General features: G+C 39.4%; 1 protein-coding gene across 3 annotated transcripts in view; it reads left to right on the forward strand.

Moving 5' to 3' along the window:
* The window catches only part of pik3c2a (phosphatidylinositol-4-phosphate 3-kinase, catalytic subunit type 2 alpha), a 43,119-nt gene extending 22,693 nt beyond the window's left edge, over positions 1 to 20,426 (forward strand). For all 3 annotated transcript variants that reach the window (XM_086299447.1, XM_086299448.1, XM_086299449.1), the window contains exons 5-33: positions 564 to 684; positions 3,200 to 3,311; positions 3,455 to 3,534; positions 4,457 to 4,520; positions 4,939 to 5,085; positions 5,203 to 5,236; positions 5,474 to 5,714; positions 7,518 to 7,640; positions 7,754 to 7,921; positions 8,218 to 8,335; positions 8,915 to 9,057; positions 10,506 to 10,697; positions 10,825 to 10,918; positions 11,081 to 11,175; positions 11,312 to 11,492; positions 11,598 to 11,702; positions 12,894 to 12,986; positions 13,585 to 13,714; positions 13,963 to 14,099; positions 14,273 to 14,442; positions 15,187 to 15,343; positions 15,963 to 16,072; positions 16,552 to 16,759; positions 16,861 to 16,985; positions 17,262 to 17,379; positions 17,467 to 17,548; positions 17,818 to 17,924; positions 18,042 to 18,167; positions 18,371 to 20,426. In XM_086299447.1, coding sequence (XP_086155573.1) covers positions 564 to 684; positions 3,200 to 3,311; positions 3,455 to 3,534; positions 4,457 to 4,520; positions 4,939 to 5,085; positions 5,203 to 5,236; positions 5,474 to 5,714; positions 7,518 to 7,640; positions 7,754 to 7,921; positions 8,218 to 8,335; positions 8,915 to 9,057; positions 10,506 to 10,697; positions 10,825 to 10,918; positions 11,081 to 11,175; positions 11,312 to 11,492; positions 11,598 to 11,702; positions 12,894 to 12,986; positions 13,585 to 13,714; positions 13,963 to 14,099; positions 14,273 to 14,442; positions 15,187 to 15,343; positions 15,963 to 16,072; positions 16,552 to 16,759; positions 16,861 to 16,985; positions 17,262 to 17,379; positions 17,467 to 17,548; positions 17,818 to 17,924; positions 18,042 to 18,167; positions 18,371 to 18,553 — 3,764 coding nt within the window. In that variant the 3' untranslated portion in view covers positions 18,554 to 20,426. The remainder of the gene's footprint in view (positions 1 to 563; positions 685 to 3,199; positions 3,312 to 3,454; positions 3,535 to 4,456; positions 4,521 to 4,938; positions 5,086 to 5,202; positions 5,237 to 5,473; positions 5,715 to 7,517; positions 7,641 to 7,753; positions 7,922 to 8,217; positions 8,336 to 8,914; positions 9,058 to 10,505; positions 10,698 to 10,824; positions 10,919 to 11,080; positions 11,176 to 11,311; positions 11,493 to 11,597; positions 11,703 to 12,893; positions 12,987 to 13,584; positions 13,715 to 13,962; positions 14,100 to 14,272; positions 14,443 to 15,186; positions 15,344 to 15,962; positions 16,073 to 16,551; positions 16,760 to 16,860; positions 16,986 to 17,261; positions 17,380 to 17,466; positions 17,549 to 17,817; positions 17,925 to 18,041; positions 18,168 to 18,370) is intronic.
* Positions 20,427 to 20,840: the final 414 nt, after the last annotated feature.

Here is a 20,840-nt window from a genome sequence, read left to right on the forward strand (position 1 = left end):
GCTTGGCCTGATACATCAGGTATCGTAGGACACGCAAATGCCTAGAATCCCCCTTAATATCATTTCACAGCGTTCTGCGGTAATGCCTTTGATTCGAGAACTGGTTTGATTTGAAATATGAAACACGAACTGTTCAGAACCTGGGAGGATGTGTTTTGTGGTTAGAAAGGAATTTTGATCACTATAAGATTTAGAGTTCGGTTCCTACACCTGCAAAAACAGCTTTTTAACAGCCTCAGAAACGTATTGTGGTCAAGTCTCACAAAAAAAGCAACTGGAACTGGCTATTTACCTTTTAATCTTTCTAATTCAAATTAGTCTTTTTTTTGTTTGTCAGGTATGCTGTGGTGAATTGTTTTGAGAATGCTCCAAATGTATTTTTTAATGCTAACCCAGTAGGTCGTGTGCTCAGCTTTGTTCCATAATTACCTTTTCCTCTCCATCTGTTGATCTTTCCATCTTTTGCCTCTGCTCCACGTTTACCTCTCTTTCATGATTACCTTCTTCTCTTTTCTTCATTATTGTCTCTGGATAATTCTCATACCTTTTTTTTTCTCCTTAAGTGAGTTCTCCAGTGGAGCTGTTGATCAGTCAGACTCTGTGCTGGGTCCATGATGACTTGGACAAGGTAGACTTCTCCAGCTATTTGCTCAAAGTCTGTGGCCGGGAGGAGGTGCTACAAAAGTGAGTATTTCTAATACACTGGCATGTGAGAAGCCACTTCTCCCAGGAGTTTCTAATAAGTTTATTTTCTCATCCATTTTTTTACTCTCTTTCTCAGTTTCTCTCTTTCATCTCTTTGTCTGTGAGTCTCCTATCTTGGCAACGTGTTTAATCTGTCATCATCAGTTGCTGGCTAAATTAATGCTGTGTTTGTTGCACGACCGTTTGCTGGAATAAAGCTTAATAATCTTGCACTGGCTACACTCAGAACTACGATACCATTTACTGTAAAATCATTATGTATGTAACCATCACTTTATACTTTTAAACATATGTTGTTTAAGTGCTTGTATTTTTATTATGGATTACATCTTTGGATTATTGGAATTTATAGTAAGCTAGCAAGGAAAACTTTTACTGTATTAGAAAAAATACGAGTCTGGTATCAACATGTGTTTTAAAACCTTTAAGGAGAACGGTAACTTGTTTTGACCAGCACCATATCCCACTTGATAATATGATCCTACAGAGTTTACCAAAAATACAGTTTTCAGAGTTTTCATCAAAAATGGATAAAAATATGTGAGGTACCAGTGCTTGTTTTTGTCACACAGACACAGTTTTGTTATTGAAACAGAGATTTGGATTCTTTAAATATAAAAGGAATCTTTTTTTTCCCCTTTAGAATCTGACACTGCGAGTATAAAAATACTGATTTATTTATTTTGTTTTTAACAGAGCTTACAAATGTTTTTTAGCCCTGAACATTAAATATGTCTATCTTCTGTAGTTAAGAAATTATCGTGGTTAAAAAATGCTGGGGAAAAAAAGTGCAAAATTTCATCCCACCTCTGGGATGAAATTATTCTTCGAGGGTCTGTAACTCTGTCACTGGCATTGATTGATTTTGTTTTCATTGAATGGCCCATTTGCTAAAAATAGGCACAAATATAAGCAAATATTATTTTGTCTTTTAGAGAAATGTATACACCATCAGTGGGTTAACCCCTTTCTGTTAAAACTAGAGATGGACCGATCCGATATTACGTATCGGTATCGGTCCGATACTGACCTAAATTACTGGATCGGATATCGGAGAAAAATAAAAAATGTAATCCGATCCATTAAATATCACGAAAGCACCTCACAAAACTTGCAACACGCCGTAACTCACCTCAGAACGTTAGCAGTCGGAGCAGTATGCATCACGTGATAGAGCAGCTGTGGCATGCCGGACCTGTCGGTGGTCTGGATAGCATGTGGAGCTTCGCTAGCAACCTGGCATTTCATCTCCGACAAAGTTATCCCCGAGAGAAGTAAAGCAAGTGTGTAAGTCCATCTCTGAATGTTTGTAAAGCATTCCCACGTTAAGCTTAACAAGCGATATATGGAGCGACTGCCTCTCGCTCTCCTGCTGCTACTTCAATCGTGAAACTGCTTAAATGATCAGCTGATCGGCTTTTCTGTCGCGAGTCCGTGTCTCTTGTTTGTTTTTGGCCCACTTTGCACCAGAAAGAGGAAACCAGCGGCTGAACAACAGCAGAACGTTTAAGCTTGATAAGCTGTTGTTAGAATTTATTTAATATTTCTTTCTACACCAGGATCTTTTTCTACGTAGCTGACGCTGGTAACTGTGCAGGGGCGGATCTAGCAAAGTTTAGCCAGGGGGGCCGATAGGGCATGAACAGGGAAAAGGGGGCACAAAGACATACTTTTCTTTCTTATCCTCATTTAAAATGCTGAGCTTTTAATAAATAATTATCTGACACCCAAAGTTTTAATTTGATGTAAAATGAATAGAAGTCAATTACTGTATATAGTGACTATTAAGTCTAATATATACCCTAGTAAGCTATAGTACTTTTTACTTTGGGAAGGTACCATCTGTGCAGTCTGCAATTTTGTTGAAGAAAGATGTTGAATCTATTTAATATTTCTTGAAAAATAATTGATTTCTGTGCATTTTTTTTCACACTGCATCAAATTAAGGTTGATTACGTCGATTAAGCATCATGAGGTGGCGCGTGAGGGGTGGTTCCCTATTTTTTATTTATTTCTTTTTGTTGTTGCTGGGAGTTGGAACCCTATTAGTTAGGTTGCTTAATATTTACGCTAAGTACTCTTTAAAATACCAGAATAGGGAGGATGGTGTAGGTCTAAGTTTATTAGATTGATCAGTATTGCTGAACTATGAAATATTTTTTTTGTATACAGGTATAACAGAATAGCTTTAGTGTAGTTGTTGTTTTAAACTTGAGTATGAACTTGCAGACTTGCAAAATGCAGCAAGATATTTTAAAAAACAGTTTTGTTGATTAAAAAACACTATATCGGATTCATATCGGTATCGGCAGATATCCAAATTTATGATATCGGTATCGGTATCGGACATAAAAAAGTGGTATCGTGCCATCTCTAGTTAAAACCTTCCTTTAAAATGTTTTCAACAACTGCTCTATAATATTAACATATAATTGTTTGTTTTTTCTTTTCTTTTTTGATTTAAACCCTTTTTATCTGTCACTACGTGCCACAGTAAACACAGCCTGGGCAGCCATGAGTACGTTCAGAACTGCAGGAAGTGGGAGAATGAGATCACATTACAACTGCTCTCTCACTCAACTATGAGAAGGGACTTGGCACGCACTGTGAGTTACTCTGTCATCCTATCATATGGGCTCCTTACCCACTCCTGAAAACCAACAACATGCAGTCTTCATATGGTAAAATCGTGTTTTGACTGATATACTTTTGGTTGATAGACTGTTGCTGTTTTCCTTCTTTTACTTAGGCAGAAGATGACAAGTCTACCATAAACTTAGAGAAGCACCTGGGCCTGGTGGAGAGGCCTTTTAAGGAGAATGTCACAAGGTCTGAGCATCCTACATTAGTTAGAAATGTCACAAACAACTTCAGAACAAGCAGACTTAGTATTCCATTTTCAGTTGATGATTAGTCCTGTATTTTCACTCCTACTGTTATTTTACTTATTTTAAATCCTCTCTTGGCTCTTTCCAGAAAAGTTAGATGTGATTAAAAAAATAATTGAAGCCTGCCTTTAAAAACCCCCCAGAAGAAACATAAACTCTACCTGATATTAATTTGGCTTTCTTTCAAAGTCTACTTCTCCTCTGGGTGGCTTCCACTGCTGCTGCTATTTTTAGACTGCTCCCTGGGAGTCTCTTTCTCACCCCTTTTTTACTGTGCACTCTGCCATTCTGCACTCTGGTTCTCAAATGTATGCCAAGAGCAAATATACATTCATCAAATGGTGTTGAAAATTTAGTCCCCACCTCTGAATGGAGCACTTTTCAGCAGCTTTCATTCAAAGAGAAGAAGGCAGCACTGTGATGATGTTGCCTATGTAATTTCCTGAGGTGTCTAAGGGAGAAGAACTATAGCACTTGTCAAACATGACTCATTGAAAACAAATATGATTTTTGTTTTGTTTTTTTCTTGTTTTTTTGCCACATAAGCACAGTTGTCCCATCTTGCTCACCAGACTTGTATCCCTACTACTTCATCACGTTCCCCAAAATGGAAATTAAGTTGAAAGGTAATGGTTTTAAAACAGTGGAGGGACACACAAGCAGAATGTTCACAGAGCGATCTAGAAATGGCAGCTGCACTAAAAGCAAAAGTCAGCAAGAAGATTGTCTTGATGGAGGGATTCGCCAAATTTAAATCACATGAGGTTCATCTGTTTTTGGAGGGGGATTTTTTTGTGTCTTTTTCAATGTCTCTGATTCAAGAACTGTTTGATCACGCCTAATATCTGTGTCTCTTCATGAAGACAAGGTCTGGCTGATTATTTGGAAGGCTATCACAATCAAGTCAACATCTGTCTACAGAATGAGGTACGTGCAATTAGAGAAAATATTGTTAAATGATTAGGATGGTAGTTTGTTTAAAAAAAAAAAATTCAAAGTTTAGTCTAATAAAAACTAATAATGTCGTAAAATACCCCAAACATTGTTTTCAAATTCCCTGCCCGTTTTTGTGTCTGTTGAAATGCGTGTTAGTAAACCAGGTCATTCTTGGAAGGCAGTTTTCTACAAAAATGTTTTTCAGCCATTGCTTGTTGTTGTGAGTTAATTGAATGCAGCCTGAATGGGGGAGTGAGACAATACAACCCTAAAACTGGCATGTTGCTGATGAGTGCTTCAAGATGTGTTTGAGCTACCTTCTCCAGAACGAAATAATGTTTACTAAATGATGCAATTTTAGCATGCAGAAGTTTGTTGCTGTACTAACCTGCTCTGTGTCTCTGTTTAGAGTACCCAGTATAAGACAGTGGATCGGCTGGTGCAGACTGTAAAGAACATGTGCTGTGCTTTAGATGAGGTGGAGACCCAAGCCATCACAGAGGCAGTCAAAAGACTAAGACACTCTGTCAATTTACCCAGGACACGCTCACCCATGGTTCGTTCTTCATATATACTTCACACACACACACACACACACACACACACGCTAGCTCATTCATACCATTGCTTAGTTTCATTTGCCTTTCTAAGACCAACATGCTTTCCTTTCTAGATGGGATTGACATCATCTGGCCAGTCATCAAATGGTAAGTTCTATAAATAATATACAGTGAGACTCAAACAGCTCAGCTCAAAGTTCTTTGTCACCCCTTACGATGAAACAGCTTTTGTTGAAAAGTGTTACAATTTTGGCAAATTATTTGCAGTCTAAGGAAAATGAAGTTAAAATCATGTACTGTGTTTGCTCTCCCATCTATAATACACTGCAACAGTGAGCTGTAGATGCATTGTTAATAACATATTGACCTAACATGGATCCACAGGTCTCACCAGTCCTGTGGAGGAAAGCATGGCGTTGCTAACACAGGCCATCTATGACCTGGCCAAGCTCTACCTGCGCTCCTTCTCCTCTCCATCCTCCTCCTTCCACTCCCCTCCATTGCCCCAGGTTACCGATGGAGACGCTGTGGAAGTGAAGAGAAGCAAAGAAGCTTCTGGCACCACAGACCACCTTCAGTTCACACTGTTTGCCTTGCACGGCATACCAGCCAACTGGGTCAGCAGGTAAGCAGTCAGTGGATGAATGCAGATCTGAATATAAACATACTGGGTGGGGTGATTATATTTATGCGGGACACCTATTAAATCTACATGTTTTGGGTGTTTGTAACAAACTAACTCCTGCTTGCTGATACAGTAGGTCACACTTTACAAAGTACAGATCTCTCATTTTCATCTGCATTTTCTTTATTATAATCCAGTTGCTGGTCATTTGTGCATACAGCTGAAAGCCACATGAAACCTGAAGTTGAAAGTTTGTTGCAACAAAACATTTTATTTTCTACCAAACCTTATCAAGGCTGCTGTTTTGAACAACTTTATTCTTTCCTGTAGGATAATTAAAACTTTTAGGTAAGAACAAATGGATGAACAATCACCCACTTGCTTGGTTTTATTAGTACCACCCACACTTCACCCAGTTTTACTTATGCAAGATAAGATCAAAGAAAGACAGAAGGTGGTGGAAAGCAGTTTGAAGTTATAATTGCTTCATTTTGCAGGTGCATGCAATGCTTACAAGAACAAAGAAGCGATAAATTCTCTTTTAGCAAATAGCAATATAAGATTCAACAAATGTGGTGTTATAGAGTAACAATTTGTTTAGCAGCTAGGAATGAGGAGCATATTTCATTGGTGCCAGAATAAGCAGTAGTCACTTAAACTGTACTGTCACAGAATGTCTTGTTTTCTTCTACTAAACAAATGGCACTGGTGTTGCTCCCCGTGTCTTATTTTTCCATGCCAGTGTCCAGTTTCAGTGCGTCTGGAACACAGTTGAACCGAATTTTCTGTTCCCAGCTCTGTCACGCATTGGTGAACAGCATCAGGGCGTTTCTGACAAGCCCCCTCCACGTTAGGATCTCTAAAGATCTGAAAAGAATTTGTATGCTCTTATCAAAGAAAAAAGGAGCTGTAACCCTGACTGTAAGACGGGAAGAGTTTTTAATCTATCATTTTGGATTGTTGCAGTGTGCCTTCAATAGTAATTTTCTGGTCATCCGTTTAGGCCTTTTATAAAGAGAGGAACTGTCTAATAACAGGCCTGTTTACTCTGGTTTGGCCTCTTCCAGCAGCTGTTTTAAGCCAGCACCAAACATTGCTGCAGTGACAGTTATTCCGAGGATCCCTCCAAAAATATTTATAGCAGAGGGACACAGTGATTCCAATATTTCTGGTCCCAGATTAGTGGCTAAGTATGTTTGTGTTGTGGTGTTATACCAGTGCTGCCTTACTGAAGCTGAGCGTTTGGCATTGTTGTTGCTAGCATGTCCTCCATCTGGAGTGTCAGTAGAAGCCAGCATATTGAGACACCACGGCTAGTGGTAGAGCTGCCAGCACAGATGGCTCTGAGCAGCAGATCAGGCTGATTGTAGTGAAAATACATTATCAGTTTTCTTTTATTTACATGTATATTTTATTTATTTAGTATACAACAGAATATGGTCTGCATCAGACTCAAGGTCATTACTGAAAACGCCAATTAGATTGTGTTGGAGACAGGACATGTGGCATCCACTCGACACCTTCAATTTCAATCATTGCCATTCAAATTTACATTCTCTCTGTTAGGTAGAAAAGACATGCTCTGGTGCACGTGTGGAAATCACTTTTTGAAAACAGACCTGTGTGAAAAATTAAATACTGGATGACTTTTTTTTTTATACCTTTATTCTAGCAACATGCCATCAACAGACTACTAGAGTTCTACTAGATAGAACTCCGTGTTTTGCCCAATGTTTTCTGTGTTCAGTAGAATATGCAGTTAGTTGTGGACAAATAACCACACGTTTTCTGGGGTTGTTTCAGTTACGAGAAGTACTTCCTGGTGTGTTCCCTCACCCACAATGGCAAGAACTTGTTTAAACCAGTCCAGTCCAAGAGAGTGGGCACGTATAAGAGCTTCTTCTACCACATCAAATGGGATGAACTGTAAGTCTTTCCTTTTCAGTGTACTCAATTCACTTTCTTTCTCTGTTTTTTCAAACAATAATGTAATATTATTGTCTGTCCATGCTGCTGACACTGCTTTTTGTCTGTCCAAGGATCAATTTCCCCATAGCAGTAGCTGTGCTCCCACTGGAGTCCATACTGAGCCTGGCTCTGTTTGGGGTGCTGAATCAGAATGCCAGTGGCTCCCCAGACTCAAACAAGCAAAGGAAAGCCCCAGAGCTGCTGGGCAAGGTCTCAATGCCACTCTTTGATTTCAGACGGTGAGGAAAGAAGAGCAGCCGGTAAAGGCTGTACCTATGTTTTAATGTTTTTCACTTATTTTACCTAGTATGTTCATATTAGTTATCACACGTTCTGTATTATTACATGTTATTTTAATCACTAAAAGTAATCGATGAAAGTAAAGGAACTTTTACTTTTTTGAATCTCTAAAACAAAAAATATAAAAAAAATTAGCAAGCCAGAAATTAACATTAAAGGATCATAAAACTTTATATTCTTGCCATTCTTCTTAGGATTGCTTGCTCTTGTTGTTTATTGCCGACTGTTTTTGCAGAGTGCTTGCTAGGGGCACCCGACTGTTGTGTCTGTGGACGTCTGCCCAGGGAGCAGCCGCTGCTGCCAGCTCTGCAGGCAGCCGCAAGAGGGTACCAACAGAAAGAATCGTACTGCAGGTTGGCAACAACATTAGTGCAGACTTCTTCCCAACTATCTTTTTTCTTCTTTTTTTTTAAGTTTCCATTTTTGATGTATTGTCTTTGTAGTGCAAATCATTACATCTTATTTATTTTATCTTTTTTTTATCACAAATGTTCTTTGGAAACATGATTGCATATGATTGGTATTAGCACTGCTGTTCATGATGCTGAACTAAGTCATTTTACATCAAATACAAAGAACAGTGTGTTGGATTAACATATAGTACATCTGTAGTTGTTTACAACCAACTGGACACATTTTAAGTCAAACAGGATCATCACGTTTAGTAGAAAATCTGTTGCCGGCAATGACTGCCTAAAGTATTGGACCCCTAAACATCAACAGACACTTTGTAGCTTTCCTGGTGATTGCAGACATCTTCAGCTTTTGCTTGTTGAGAATATCTTTAAAAGACAAGTAGATACTGGTGTGCAAGTTCCTCTGCAGAAATATGTGAGGTTGCTGTACACCTTGATTCAAAATTTCTTTCCGCTTAAAAATTTAGTCCTATTAATAAACTGAGCCCTGCTCTGGTGTTTTTTTGTTACCTTCAGGTGAACTTCCCCAACTCACCAGTGGATGTTTTGTATGTTGGACCCAAAGAAGCCCCCAGCCCTGAGCCCCACACACTGGAGGAGCTGGACCCTGACCTCCGACGAAAACTGGAGAAAATTTGCAGCCGAGCTTCCAATTTTGGGTAGGAGATTATTCCCTGTGTTTTTCTAAAGTATAAGGGAAAGATTGTAATGCAGAATTCAGAAGTATTTAACAGTTAATGTATCAGCATTTTGCGGTGTCAAATAAAAGCACTGATATCAGTTAAAACCACTAGAGAGCGAGTCTTGGAGTTACTCAGCCTGATGCACGTAACAGATGTTATTCAAGAGGCTCAAAGCAACTACTGCATTTAATAACTTCTCAATTTTTGTAATTATTTTGTCTTCATATGTCCAAAATCCAACAAAACCCAATATTCTTTTTATTAATTTTTTCCTTGTTTTTTTTTTCTTTTCATGCAAATGGATAAATGACTCTAAAGCTTATAAATAGGATGTGTAAGGCAGTCTTTGTAATAGAATTCACCTCATCAAATTTAATGTATACGCTTTCAAATTCTAATCGTTGCCCTTTTGATGCCAGTTAGGCTTGTACTAGACTTGCAGTGCTTGGGGTTATGAGAGTTTAAAAAGATATGCACAGAAAGAGTATTTCTAGTTAAGTCTCCCATTAAGCAGGCAGCTTTTTGGCTTTCTTTCAGGCCACCTAAAATCCATTAGACTTAATAGATTTAAGAAGGGATTTTAAAAAGATGCTGCTGACTTTGCCAGCCACAGTTCCCAGTACATGCCTCTCTGTTGTCTGCTCCAGCGTGTCTGTGTTCATCCAGCTGCTACGGGCCCAGTTAAATGCTCTCTTATGCCTGCTGCCAGCCAAATCTCCTCTCCACGCTGCCAACATCCGCGAGACTCAACCGGCACTTTAACGCAGAGCTCTCTCTCACTGGGCTCTCACCGCCTGTTTGCTGTCCTGTCCATTCATTTCTGTAGCCTCTGTGGACACAGGGCTTGTGGAGCCACATCAGTGCTTATTTAGCGGGAGCTGTCTTTTTTGTGTGTGCAACACTCCTTTACTCCCTGAAGCAGGCAGTTTAATTGTTATTTACTACTGGAAGGTCGGGGTCAGGTACAAGTTGGAGTTTTTTATTTGAGGGGTCAGGGGGGGAGGGGGGGAGTAATCTCCAGGATTTGGGTTTAAAGCAGAGCATCAAAAAGTGATTTAGTTGTCTTTCAGGGACTAGCAGTCGACCTTAGTGAAACATGCGACAGATATGTAACCATAAAAGGAGGAAGTCCTTCCAATTTGTGTTCAGTTTCCTGTTTAAACGTGCATTGCAACTATAGAGATTTTATTGCTCGCTTTGCATTATGTAGGATTCTGCTGAAAGGGCCCAGTCTGTTTTAAATATCACTTTTGAGTCTTTAATAATTTTGAGATTTCTGAGTTTTGAGATGTCATGACCAAATCTTTTTAAACACGTGTGTAACTCAAAAACTTTTGAGTTGAAGTCTTTCTTTTAATTTTATGTAAACAGCATTTAGACATATCCCCCCCCCCCCCCCCCCCCCCCTCCTCCTTTGTCCCCAGGCTGAAGCGAGCAGACCACCAGCTGCTGTGGGACCATAGGCTCCACTGTCGGAGGGACCACCCCAGCAGCCTCCCTAAGGTACTGGCCAGTGCGCCCAGCTGGGACTGGGCCAGCATGGCTCATATTCACTCCCTGCTGCACCACTGGCCCACCCTGCCCCCCGTAACAGCGCTGGAGCTACTTGACTCAAAGTACGGCGTGAGCTCAGTACTTAGACACACACAGATTTTTACAAATACAAAAATTCCTTACTTATATAAAGGAGGATAGAATGTGTGCGTTGTCTCCCATCTCTCATTGTAATGTATGTTTGTGTAGGTTTGCAGATACTGAGGTGAGAAGCGTGGCTGTTAGTTGGATTGAGAAGAGCAGCGATGATCAGCTGGCTGACTACCTGCCACAGCTCGTACAGGTATAGCTATATGTACAAAGGTCTGCACTAAAATATGTGCTTTACATCCACTTTAAATCTATTTATTCCCTCTTTATTAAAATTCTTTTTCTCATGTGCTCACTCACAATTCCTTCAGTTAAAATTCAAAGTCTGTTTTTTGTTTCCTCATATGCCCACCAGGCAATAAAGTTTGAGTGTCACCTAAAAAACGCCCTCGTCATGTTCTTGCTGTCCAGAGCACAAGGCAACATAAACATAGCACACTACCTCTATTGGTAAGTGTACAGCCAAAAAATAAATAAAAATTACAATCCTAAAGACTTTAAGAACATGTATATGAGAAATCATGTGATAGATGTGAAGAAAATGTATTTTAAAAAGTGGTCATCACCATATCTACAATGGTTGCAGGCTGCTAAAGGATGCTGTGCAAGATTCCACCTGGGGACAGCGCTATGAGCGGGTGCTGGGTGTCCTGCTGTGTCTGTGCGGAGCCAGGCTGAGGGCAGAGCTGGAGAAGCAGACTCACTTGGTCACGCTGCTGGGAGCCGTTGCTGAGAGGGTCCGACAGGCTGGTGGATCTACACGACAGGTTAGCATGTGCACATGTGTGTTCGTGCGTGTGTTAAAGGCCATGTAGAATGTCCTTTCTAAACGTGTATGTGTATTTACCTATCTGCATGTTTGCGTTTGTTAGGTTGCACTCCAGGAGGGCCTTGAAAACATTCAGAACTTCTTTCAGAGGAACAGCTGCCGACTGCCCCTCAGCCCCAGTCTGGTGGCAAAGGAGCTAAACATTAAGGTAACACACACAAACACAGTTAAACAATTATCTGAAACCATTAGCTGTACCTGAAGAAAAAGGATTGCGCTCTATGCATTAACTATGCGTTGTTTAAAATTGTATCCAGCTCAGCAGACCTTTTACACTATACTGACTATATCTGATGACAAAATTATCAAGTGTAGAGAATAAATAAAATAATCGTTTAATGGAACCAACCACAGAGCAGGAATAGAAGAAAACCTCAACTGAATTTTGCTGCTGTAAATGTTTCAGTTCAAACAATTGAAGAAATGAGCTTCTTAAGTTACAACTTGAACAAAATATAAAGCATGTGAACAAATGTTCCAAAATATTACAGAGATGGTTATCATGGTTAATGAGATCCCCTAAATGATGTATTTATACTTCTGTAAATGCTGTACTCTTCTAAGTAAGAGGAGGATCACTGCTTGGCACAATGGGAATTGTGAGAGATGAGACACAAAGGATTACATTTGGTGATTCATGCTGCCTGCCTCCATCTGCACATTTTAGCTTTCAGCTTTGCCAGCTATAAGTTAATTTGCAATTAAATATAAATTTATATTAAGTTTTACATCCATGGCTCTCAAAGTTTGGTCTTTGTTAACATTTTCTGTCCTCTTGAATGCAAAAAGGACAAAATGTACTACTGTGCACATTATGATTTGATGAAGAAGTCCTGAACCGGACTAATTGTAGCCACTCTCTTCCACCAACCACTGCACAATAAAGCTTTCTAGCACTGGTAAATGTAGCTTGTATTAAGAAATGCTACAGCTACTTTCTCTTATGGTATCAACTACAAACCATGACAAAAATGACAGCTGCCAGTGTGAGCCCCCATCCTGTGAGCCTTAATCAAAACCTTGCTGTACCTTTTATATAGCTTGTATGATTTATGCAGGCATGATTTTTCACAATTTAAAAAAAATTAATATATAAGTGTCTTTACATTATTCAAAGTCATTACTTTGTTTTTCCTGCTGAAGTTACTGGATGATAACATTTCAGAAAATGCTAAATGTTCACAGGCTGTCTTTTCCGAGTAACATGCAGGTTTAAAAACATCCTCGAATAAATCAAAACCGTAGAGAAATCACTAATCACTAAATCACTTTGGGATGTGTCTCGGAAGACAACATAACAGTGTGATGTAATGCAGAGGATATTGCTGTTTGTGTGTAGGCCTGTTCCTTCTTCAACTCCAACGCTGTTCCCCTCAAACTGGCATTGGTCAACGCCGACCCCTTGGGAGAAGAGATCAATGTTATGTTCAAGGTAGTGTATGCGCAGACACACAATCACACACGCCCAATGTAAAATGCTGAAAATGAGTACACTGATCAGCAAGTCAAACAACGCCTGAGAACAGGTTCGAGTGTGTCTTTCATGCATGTTTCCATGTTTTATGAGTGGAGCCCACAGTAGCACACAAACATGTTGTAACTGTTTACATAGTCTTGATATGAACACTGCACCCCCTGGTGGCTGAAGTTTAAACCAGCCAGTAATTGATAGATACAGTTTACTCAAACAACAAATGCAAAATGAAGTGGCTTAATAAAAAAACAAAATAATGTATTTTTAAAAAATTAAATATCTCAACAGAAAAAGAATAACAAAACAAATGATTTGATAATTAAAGTGCCTCAATAAAATAAAAATGGGTAAAAATAATATGTAATTACTCTTGTGTATAGTGTGCTTACTGTAAGAAACAGTGCAAGGTATTTAAATAAATACTATACTGAACTAAAAAATGGAGTGCTAAGGATTCTCTGATTGACAAATTTTGTAAAGACTTATTGCACAGAGTAGAAAAGATTCCCTATGTGTGTATAAACTAGCTCTCTCTTGATCTACCTGCATGCATCAGGTCGGAGAAGACCTGAGGCAGGACATGCTGGCTCTGCAGATGATTCGCATCATGGACCGAATCTGGCTGCAGGAGGGTCTAGACCTCCGCATTGTAAATTTCAAATGCATCTCCACTGGCAAGGACAAAGGTAACAGACAAGCACATAAAGACACACTCCCGTCAGTCGGCTTTAAATATCCATTTACAAACCAAGCACACATGTGTACTAAAAATACTCCTACACCTTTTTGTCTGTTTAATCTGAAATTGCTCCTAGCATTATTAGAAAGCATTCCTGCCATGTAGCTAATTTGTTGAGTAAACCAATTACCACATTTACAGTTAAATATACTATATAGCCAGTGTAGTGTTAATAAAAGATTTGCTGTTGTGTAGGTATGGTAGAGTTGGTGCCTTCTTCTGACACCCTCAGAAAGATCCAGGTGGAGTACGGCGTGACAGGATCTTTTAAGGACAAACCACTGGCAGAATGGCTTCGCAAGTACAACCCCGCTGAGGATGAGTATGAGAAGGTGATACATATTCTCATGAAATTTAAAGCACTTGTTAGTCTGTTTGACCTTTGACCCTTATAAATGTGAATCCTTAATCCAAACATGCAACCTTTTTTTTTTTTTTTTAAATTTCATTGCAGTACTCGCTTTATTTAGCCATGCTTAAAATACCCTTTTCTCCTCTCCTTTAGGCTTCGGAGAACTTCATCTACTCTTGTGCTGGATGCTGTGTTGCAACCTACGTGCTTGGCATCTGTGATCGTCATAATGATAATATCATGCTGCGCTCCACTGGTCACATGTTTCACATCGACTTTGGCAAATTCCTGGGCCATGCCCAGATGTTTGGCAGCTTCAAGAGGTGATGATCAAATCTCACATGTATCATGGATGCAAGTGTGAAATTGCTATAGATAAAGGATACTTTGTCGCGCTATCAAGTTTTGAAGGTGTGCCGTAGTGATATGATTGATTTACAACCCTCGTAGTTCCCAGGGGACTCCCACAGCACACAGGTGTTTTTTGGTTGTTGTTTGTTTTGAGTGCCTTTAGAACTAATGTGTTAAGTTGTCACAAACAATTTAAAAAGTGTGATCTTCACTTTTATGGATGAAAGGTATGTCAAGCACCCAAAATGAGGTGAAAAAACAAACAAATCCCGAAAAATTATATACCTACCCCACCGAAGACTTTGTGCATAGTAAGATATTAGAGTACATCCCTGTGCTCAAAGGCCCCACAATTCCTTTGTGGGTGACTGTATTTCAGGAGCAGAGGATAATGACTTTGAGCACAGTAAGATTAATGTGTGTTTTCAGTCATGACCTGATTCTTAACTGAGATTTTCACACAGTGTCCAGGTTGGCTCTGTTACAACTACACTCTTCTATTTTTGGCCTTGGAACATTTTCTTGCTGAAATGTTTATACATTCATTTATTTATTTATGTATTAATTCATACATACTCCTTTTTTAGTGTTTTACGTGAGGGAGGATGTCAATTTAGGCCATGTTTTCCCAGAGGTTTAAACAAGTGATGAAAAACTTTTTGCTCTTTTATGAGAAGCTGATGTCAAATCTTGTCTCCACCCTTTTTTCCCATCAGAGACCGAGCTCCGTTTGTTCTGACCTCTGACATGGCGTACGTCATTAACGGAGGCGAGCGGCCCACCAGCCGCTTCCAGCTGTTTGTGGACCTGTGTTGCCAAGCCTACAACCTCATCCGCAAGAACTCCGGGCTTTTCCTTAACTTGTTGTCACTGGTGAGAGAGAAAACAAAACAAACAAGCCCGAGTACATACACACATGTGCATAGTACATAGCACTCTAGCTGTTCATACACACATTGATGGTAAAACGAGTTTTGTTCTTGTACTTTTGTACTGCTGACTGTGCCATTTAACATCTTCATCTGTCCCTATTACTGGTATTGGCCTCCTTTTTGTCACCCTGTTTTCTTTTACACCTGCAAGAGCCAAAATAACAAGATATGCAAACCAAGAGCATTCATAATAAATCAACGCCTCTCTGTCCTAGAAATTTGTGTGCAATAAACTTAGAGGCTCTGCTTAAGTGAAAAGACTTCTGTTTATTGCATTTCTAACGGAGACAGTCTTGGTGTCACTGAACTGAACTGAATTATACTGATTCTTTGCCTGACCTCGCTGATTATACATTGGACAAACAAAATAGTAGACACACCTGTCGGTGCAATTAAGCAGCACCAGTAAGCACATATTCCAAACTGAACACACAGCAGAGTTAGAAAGTTCTGAGTAATAAGTGGGCCAACATGCAGAAAACTACTTCAGATAACTCAAAAAAAGTCACCAAGTGGTATTCACCTCAAATATCAGGCATGTGTTTCTCTGTCTGTTGTAGATGATGTCATCAGGTCTCCCAGAGCTGACCGGCTCTCAAGATTTAAAGTATGTGTTTGATGCACTGCAGCCACACAACACAGATGCTGAAGCCACCATCTTCTTTACCAGGTAAATGTATTAACATCTTTCTCCTCCAGTCCAAAAAACAAAACTAAAAACATTTTGACATGTTTATTGTTTGGGGGTTTTTTTTAGCACATTTTTGTTCAACTTTAATACTTTTCTCTGATTCATTCCACTCTACGTGGCAGGTTTTGTAGCAAGATATACTTTAGTGTACAGTTTATGATGTCAGATACTAAAAGTCCACCAGGTGGCAGTACATGATTAGGAGCAAAACAGGAATAGCTGCTATCTCGCTATGCAACAACACAACAAAAGTACAACCAGAACAAGGCATGCTTGTTTTTTGAAAGACCAGTCAGACTGGATTGAAACTGGAAATGTGCTTTGAATGTTTATTTCTTCACATAGCCAAAGGTCAAGGGAGCATAGTTAAAAATTGTGTCTTTGGCATGTTAAATATTTAGTTTCATTTTCACCTGATCTAATGCAGATTTCCTCCCCTTATTTTCTAACTGTCCCAGGCTCATAGAGTCCAGTCTAGGAAGTGTGGCCACCAAGTTCAACTTCTTCATCCACAACCTTGCCCAGCTACGATTCTCTGGTCTGCCGGCCAATGACGAGCCAATCCTCTCTTTCTCCCCGAAGACATATACTCTGAAACAAGAGGGACGCATCGTCCACGCCTCCATCTTCTCCTTTCAGAAGAGATATAACCCAGACAAGCACTATGTGAGCACCAGTGAAGTCTCATTTTGTTTTCGATTTTCCTTTTTCGTCTCATACTGGATTTTGCCCAAACTGTAAACTGGCTGTTTCTCCGCTCTGTGCAGATCTATGTGGTGAGACTCCTGAGGGAAGGTCAGAATGAGCCACAGTTTGTCTTCCGCACTTTTGACGAGTTTCAAGAGCTCCACAATAAACTGACTATCCTCTTCCCTCTCTGGAAGCTGCCAAGGTAGTTTTGTCACCACCCGCTTACTCCCTTATCATCCAACAATGTCATCAATCTAATTAAAACCTGTAAGATAGTGAACTGGCCAGTTAATTATCATGTTTTGGAGATGATGCAATCTTCGCTAACACTCCCAAATTGCCATCCTGCTGTAAGCCTAATAATGAATTGGTGTTTTGTTTTGTTTTTGTAATCAGTGTTGTGACTGCCGGTCTAAGTGTTACATCAGATTCTGTAAAGTAGATCGGCTAATCATACCTTGCTTCTCTTTTTCTCTAGTTTCCCCAGCAAAATGGTGCTTGGCCGAAGCCAAATTAAAGAAGTAGCAGCCAAGAGGAAGCTGGAGCTCAATAACTATGTCCACAACCTGATGAGAAGCTCCACAGAGGTTACCCAGGTATGCACACACACAAACAAACACACTCCGTATACTGGAATGATAGTAATCAGGAATAGATTTTCAGTCTTTCTGGTCTTCTTCTAGTGTGACCTGATCTACACATTCTTTCATCCAATTGCGCGGGATGACAAGACAGAAGGTGTGGATGCCATGGCCAAAGCACCTGGTAAATACCATCACTTTTCATTTCCATTTACTGTTTGTCATTTTCTTGACACTGTTTGTGCTTTTGCTTTCATTACTGTGCTATCATTAAGCCATGTACTGTTTATAAATATCGACAAGTAATTTACCAGTTTGTCAAGTCACTCTGAGTTTGTAGGCAAAAATATTTAATGGTTCATTGAATAAAAATTTAAAATGCATATGCATTTTAAAAGGCATTTGCATGCATCCAGATTCATGAGAGTTATGTGTGGCGTGTGACTGTTGCAGAGCCTCCACTGAGTCCCACTTCTGGTCGGGTGGAAGGAGAAGTGAAGCTGTCAATCTCCTACAGGAATAGTACTCTATTCATCATGGTCATGCACATCAGAGACCTGGTAGGCTTCAAGAATTAAATATATATTTTAAAATACTGTTTTGATCTGTTCATGTCATTTCATTCTTTTTCTATTTCTCTCTGTTGTCATACAATTAACCCGTCTCTTTCCTGTCAGGTTTCTGAAGATGGAACAGATCCCAACCCGTATGTGAAGACTTACCTGCTTCCAGATCCACACAAGACTTCCAAACGCAAGACAAAGATCTCAAGGAAAACCAGGAATCCTACCTTCAATGAGATGGTTAGGAAATACTATAAGCTATATTTATTATCTAGTATGGCATTGTTAAGAACCATGATCGTAAAAATGTTAGACTATTTTGATATTTACAGATTTATTTTTGATATGAAGATGTTCTACTGAGGTACTGAAATCCAAGAACTTCATGGTCAGCTGCCTAAAGACACTCACTTTGCTAACTTTTCCATTCTCTTCTTCCACAGCTGGTGTACAGCGGCTACAGCAAAGAAACTCTGGGCCTTCGGGAGCTGCAGCTGAGCGTGCTCAGTGCTGAGTCGCTGCGTGAGAACTACTTCCTGGGTGGCATTACGCTCAGGCTCAAAGACTTTGACCTCAGCAACGAGACGGTCAAGTGGTACAAACTAACGGCCGTTCCATACTTCTAACCCCTGCCCACCTCCCTCTGCCGAAGCAACAGTTCTGACTCTGCCTCTTCAAGCAAAAAACAAACAAAAAACAGCGCTGCATTCAAATCATATGGGAAATGCAGCAGATGCTTACTTGAAAATGGTGGTCACCTCAGCTTTCAGTTCACTTCAGCACTGCTCTTTCTTTTCCTTCTTTTCTTTTATGGATGAATTTCCTACCATTCAGATCGTTCAGTAATAATCTGCAATATTTTACTTTCAAATCTATTAAACCAAATTAACTATTTCTTCCACATGAATTGTGTTGTAATTAGTATTCTTAAGATTTCATAAGAAGAATACTTATGTTCTCATTGCTGACAAACATATACCACGAGCAACAACATTCTGCTGAATTTTACCATGAGGTTGCATGTAATTATGTTGCCACTGAGGTTATTCCCATATGACGTGAATGTGTGAAAAACTCCTTCAGACGTGCCCTCAAAGGGCGATCGTTCGGGCTAATTCACAAATCTTCAAACGGGGGAGCCTGGTCTTCATTCTTCACCATTTCTTTTTTTTCTTCCCTCTACAGCTAATCAAGATTGTTTTTGTGACAAACAATCTCCTCCTTTTGTCTCAGTTTTCCTAAAGTGTAACAAAGAGCTGTAACGTTTTGTACATTTTGATATTAGAGGACCAAAACGGCTTACTTTCAGAAGAGTATATATAGGCTGACACATTTATTTTTTAAGTAATAGAAAAGGGGCTTGTTTTGACATTTTCCTTGTTTATTTTCTATATAGACAAATAGGAGGCATCAGGGTTTCCTGCTTTGTAGCAGATACCTCTGGGTTAGAGCAGAGCGCCAGGAAATCAACCATGACCTTAATATTCCCCAAAAATGTGCCAAAAGTAATGAAAAGGACAGTAAATCAAACCACACTTTCATCAAGGTGCCTTTGTTTGTGCTCACGCTCAACATGGCCTTATTACAGGTTATATTTTATTAACAATGTGATGTCCTTATTAAAGAAAAATCTATATTCTATAAAGCTATATCAGTAGTTCTTCCACAGCAGGTCTAAGTGTGGGAGTGCAACCTTTTTTGTGACAGTGGAATGCCACTAAATGCACAATACTAGGTCTTTCACTCGTGGTATTACTTGACTGTTTTCACACAGCACACCTTAAAAGGGGAATTTGTATAATAAGCTTCAGAACATGCTTTTATACTTGCTCGGGTTGAAGATTATGATTGTTTGAAGACACTGATTGGTAGTCTGTTTGGTGCGTTCTTCAGATGGTTCAAAACCACAAGTCAGGAACTGAGTTACTTCTGGAGTCTGGACCTGAGGCTGTTTCACCTTTGGGCAGCAATGCCACACTCACCCCTAGTGCCTAATACTGGTGTAACAATGCCATGAGTCACTGGATGGTAATAGCTGCCAGTGAAGTCCAGAACAAGTCAGGTTTTGTGACATTTAGTTGAGGGAATGCTTTGGCAAAACGACACAAATCAGATACTGAAAGGACAACTTTACCTTAAAACGTCTTCACAAAAAGGGAACAGGAATCGTGAGCATGAGATTAGCTGCTTTCTTCTCTACTTGCCTAACTATGAATCTAAAGTTGTTGTTAATGTTTAATAAAGAAATTAAGATAAATGTTTCTAAAAAGTTTTTTAGAGATCCACAAGACAACGTCATGTTATGATTATTAGTGGCTTCATTTGTTCTTTTAGCAGCTGTACAAAGAAAGGAAGCATAGTTTGTATTAACATGGCCAGTTATTTATTCCTAATTGGTGACCTCTTGCCTGAATGGATCAGTGTGTACTGTAATCCTTCTTTCTTAAAGCAAATTAAATGTTTTTGGAACGTATGTGTCAAAATTGTGGTCTTTGTGTGAAATTTGTTTGAAGGTAGATTACACAAACCTGCTTACTGATTCTATTGTTTCAATTTTTTTGCCCGCAAGTTAGGTACAGTACTGTGCAAATGTCTTAAGCTACCCCCTAATTTCTTTATATTTTGCTCCCAAGAGACCTTTCTATTATATATTTTTTCTTTAATTGTTCTTGAACAATAATTCTTCAGGCTTCCTGAGTGGCTTTTTCAAGTTTTTATTTGGATGTTGCCTGCTCTTTCCCTCAATTTGAATCCAGTCTTTGTACCCAACCATCTTCTGAGAATTTTTGTGTTTAAGCTACTTAACTCTGACCTGTGAGTCATTCAAGCATAAAAATGGAAACCAGTATGGTATCTACATATTGAACAAGAACCAATTTTCCATCGTCTTATTTGCATGTATTTTGCTCACAT

The sequence above is a fragment of the Aulonocara sp. 'chitande type north' Nkhata Bay genome, linkage group LG7 (assembly GCF_057382095.1).
Source record: "Aulonocara sp. 'chitande type north' Nkhata Bay isolate Kocher_YH1m ecotype deep benthic linkage group LG7, A_spYH_male_GT1.1, whole genome shotgun sequence".
NCBI classification, from domain to species: Eukaryota; Metazoa; Chordata; class Actinopteri; order Cichliformes; family Cichlidae; genus Aulonocara; species Aulonocara sp. 'chitande type north' Nkhata Bay.